The sequence below is a fragment of the Panthera leo genome, chromosome C2 (genome assembly GCF_018350215.1).
Source record: "Panthera leo isolate Ple1 chromosome C2, P.leo_Ple1_pat1.1, whole genome shotgun sequence".
Taxonomy (NCBI): domain Eukaryota; kingdom Metazoa; phylum Chordata; class Mammalia; order Carnivora; family Felidae; genus Panthera; species Panthera leo.
Window position 1 is genome coordinate 85,231,197 of NC_056687.1, and position 3,985 is coordinate 85,235,181.

Genomic DNA, 3,985 nt, shown 5'->3' on the forward strand with positions numbered 1-3,985 from the left:
AGTCGGTCTTACAGATTCTCCGGCTGCGCCAAAGCGCGGGTCGGTTGTGATGTAGAAACATCGTTAATTCAAAGACCGTGGCGATCCCCCCAACTTTTTCGCTCCCACTGTGGACAACTAGAGTCTCTCTTTACCTTTCCTAGGGCAAAAGAAAACAACAAATCCAATCTTGTTTCCCCACCCCTTTCCCCTCCCCCTACTTCTCTACTACCGTAGTAAAACATGGTTAACAGATCAAAAGCATAATCATCTCCAACTGTGATTAGCCCGGACAAAGTAAAATATCTACCTCAGAGTTGATTGTTTTCTTCTTTAATATGGCTGTTGCCTGGCTTCTCTTTTGCTTGTTATCAGCTGCAGAGATATCCGATTTGGGACTACAGGCTTGGACCCGCGCTGCCAATTTAAGAAATGGAATTCGTGGAGGGAGAGAGAGGAAAAAAGAAAATAAATAATAATAATAATGATAATAAATAGCCGTGATAAGTCGGGGGGGGGGGGTTGTAAGATGCTCTTTGCTTTCCCTCTCCCCTAAACAGGAGAATGTAGAGGAGAAAGTTTATGAAGTCAAGGAACAAAGAAAGCAAACCACTTGTTTCCTCTCAAACAATAGCAGGGCTGAAGTAATCCAAACACCCACCCAGCAGATGAGCACTTTGCATGTCTAGTTTGCAATTATTCCGATACAAGAAGCATCATTTTCCCCTATAACCAGGTTTCCAAAGGGCCATTGTGCATTGAAGAAAACGAAAACAAAACCAGCCAACCTGGTTCTGATTTGGCTCAATACCCCATCTGCTGAGCCACATGAAAATTTTCAGAATTGACTCCTTCTTTCTGGCAACAAGTGGCATAAATCAGTTTTAAGTATAAGTCCCCATCATGCTTATTCATGCTGCTTAGAAAAGGAGGGGGTGGATTTACAATATATGTCTCTAGTTTCTATTTTAGAAATGACACAAGCATTTCAATTTTTTGAGAGTACTTATTCAGTTAATCATTCAGACATTTATTTGTTGCAGTTAACATTAGCACATGCTACTGGACTAGAATATCAAGGTTTTATAGATATTTTGCTTTCCTGGCTGAGCACAGTATATACCCCGAGGAGTTATGTATAATCAGTGTTATCCAAATAAATGAAAGACTCAAACATAATTTCAGTGTCCATATTTCAAAAATTTATTTATCTCAAACTGTGCATAATGGAGTAAAAACTTAAGTTGAAAATGTACCTGTTATCAGGATGGTATTAGTTCAAATATATACATGGATTCTCGGCAGACTGATTCAAATAATACAGAGCCGAATCTTTAAAATACAACTACGGAAAATAAAGGGGGGAAAAACCTTAAAATATCACAATAAATTTACAGAAATATTACAAACCATAAGAAAATATTTCAAACACAGTAATTTCATGTTGTTGTTGTTGTTTTATCTGAACAAAATGGAAAGTTGGGAAACAAAAGCTATTATAAATTACCAACGATGTCAACCTGTATGGCCATTTTTGCTTTTAACAGTAAGTTAAAAAAAATTTAGTACAATCTAAAACTTTTGCCCCTTTAAAGACCACGGAGATGGTTTTGCCAGTACTTATTCTAATGTTTTCCTTTTGTACAATTTTAAACAATTAAAATGTCCAAATCTGAATAATTTTCTTCTTTCCACGTTTGCAACTGTCCTAAATTTCAGCTGCAGAATCAAAATTCAGCAAGAAGCCTCTCCTCGAAAAATATTGGCAAATTCTCAGCTTATAAACAATGGACATTTTGATTGCCATGTTTATCTCGATAAATACTGTACAAAAGTTGCTTGCAAATATTAAAACATTTTTTTCGTCGCTTGGAGACTAGCTCTAAATATTATTGGTAAAGACTTTTGCAAACTTTCTGCAAAGCTCCTACCGTATCACTAGAACTTTTAAAAAGTTTTGCGTAGTTTTCTTTCCTCCAGATCTATACAAGGTCCATTCCCTCGCCCTCCCGACCCCACCCCCCCTGGTTTCCTCTGTACAAAAATAGTCCCCCAAAAAGAAGTCCAGGATCTCTCATAAAAGTTTTCTCGTCGGCATCGCGGTTTTTGCGTGAGTGTGGATGGGATTGGTGTTCTCTTTTGCAGCTGTCATTTGCTGCGGGTGATGACTTTTTTTTTTTTTTTTTTTTGAGCGTACCGGTTTTTTTTTTCTCCATGCTGTTTCTTACTCTCCTCCCATTTCCCTCGTTCTTCTTTGAAAATTCCTCCCCCCCTCTAGTTCACTGTCCAGCCCTCACATGTGCGAGAGGGGCAGTGTGCCGTTAATGGCCGTGCCGGGCACCGGGCCGCTCTGGTAGTGCTGGGACATGTGAAGTCTGCTGGGGGCGGCGGGCTCCGGCACCTCGGCGCCGGGGAGGTACATGCTGATCATGTCCCGGAGGTCCCCGGCCTGGCAAGGCGCCCTGGAGTGGGAGGAAGAGGTAACCACGGGGGGGCTGGAGCTGGCCTCGGACTTGACCACCGAGCCCATGGAGCCAAGCGCCATGCCAGGAGTGCCCTGCTGCGAGTAGGACATGCTGTAGGTGGGCGAGCCGTTCATGTAGGTCTGCGAGCTGGTCATGGAGTTGTACTGCAGGGCGCTCACGTCGTAGCGGTGCATGGGCTGCATCTGCGCGGCGCCGTGCGCGTTGAGGCCCGGGTGCTGCGGGTAGCCCAGCTGGTCCTGCATCATGCTGTAGCTGCCGTTGCTCCAGCCGTTCATGTGCGCGTAGCTGTCCATGCGCTGGTTCACGCCCGCGCCCAGGCCGGCGCCCACCCCGACCCCGCTCGCCATGCTGTTGCCGCCCGGAGCCAGCAGCCCGCCGGGCAGTGTGTACTTATCCTTCTTCATGAGCGTCTTGGTTTTCCGCCGGGGCCGGTATTTATAATCCGGGTGCTCCTTCATGTGCAGCGCTCGCAGCCGCTTGGCCTCGTCGATGAACGGCCGCTTCTCCGTCTCCGACAAAAGTTTCCACTCGGCGCCCAGGCGCTTGCTGATCTCCGAGTTGTGCATCTTGGGGTTCTCCTGGGCCATCTTGCGCCGCTGCCCGCGGGACCACACCATGAAGGCGTTCATGGGCCGCTTGACGCGGTCCGGGCTGTTCTTCTGGTTGCCGCCCGCCGCCGCCGCGGTGGAGTTGCCGCCGCCGCCGCCGCCGCCGCCCCCCGAAGTTTGCTGCGGGCCCGGCGGCTTCAGCTCCGTCTCCATCATGTTGTACATGCGGGCGCTGTGCGCGGGCCCGGCCCGCCGGCGGCCGCCGACCCTCGGCCCGGCCGGGACTTTGGGGGGCCCGCGGGCGGGGGGAGAGGAGGAGGGGAGGCGGGCGGGGGTGTCGGGAGCGCAGGGCTCCGCGAGAAAAATCAGGCGAAGAATAATTTGGGGGAAGAAAAGAGAGAGAGAAGCAAACTGGAATCAGGATCAAAAAAAGCGCTTCCCTCCTCTTCTGGCCGATCCTGCCGCCGCCGATGATTGTTATTATTATTTTTTGGAAAGGCTTAAGCCTGGGGCTCAAACTTCTCTCCCTTTCTTTCTCTCTCCTCTTCTTTCTCTCAGTCCTAGTCTTAAAGAGGCAGCAAACTACTTTCCCCCTTTTGCAAACACTCTCTTCTCTGCCTTGACAACTCCTGATACTTTTTTGAACAAGTTAATAGACAACCATCCATGTGACGGGGGCTGTCAGGGAATAAATGGGTTTCCAGCGACCAATCAGCGCGCGGCGGCTCCTCCACTCGAGCCCAGCCTCGCAGCCGGGTTTTGCATGAAAGGGGGCGGGGCCTGCCGCGCCGCGGGCCGCGCGGGGGAGGCGAGGGGAGGAGGGGGAAGGAGGGAGGGGGAGGCGGCTCCCACAGCCAGCCTGCCAGCCACTGAGAAACCTTTGTATCCCCTCTCTCAGCAACAGGTCACACCACACGCCTTTTCGAAGGAAGTGGGTAAACAGCACCGAGACTGCGATTTTTTTTCTTCTTC

At 49.1% G+C, this 3,985-nt stretch overlaps 1 protein-coding gene across 1 annotated transcript; it reads right to left on the bottom strand.

Moving 5' to 3' along the window:
• Nucleotides 1-2,016: 2,016 nt before the first annotated feature.
• Nucleotides 2,017-3,263, bottom strand: SOX2 (SRY-box transcription factor 2). Its single transcript, XM_042955479.1, has one exon. It carries the CDS (start codon nucleotides 3,236-3,238, stop codon nucleotides 2,273-2,275), a length of 966 nt encoding a protein of 321 aa, XP_042811413.1. The 5' UTR covers nucleotides 3,239-3,263; the 3' UTR covers nucleotides 2,017-2,272.
• Nucleotides 3,264-3,985: the final 722 nt, after the last annotated feature.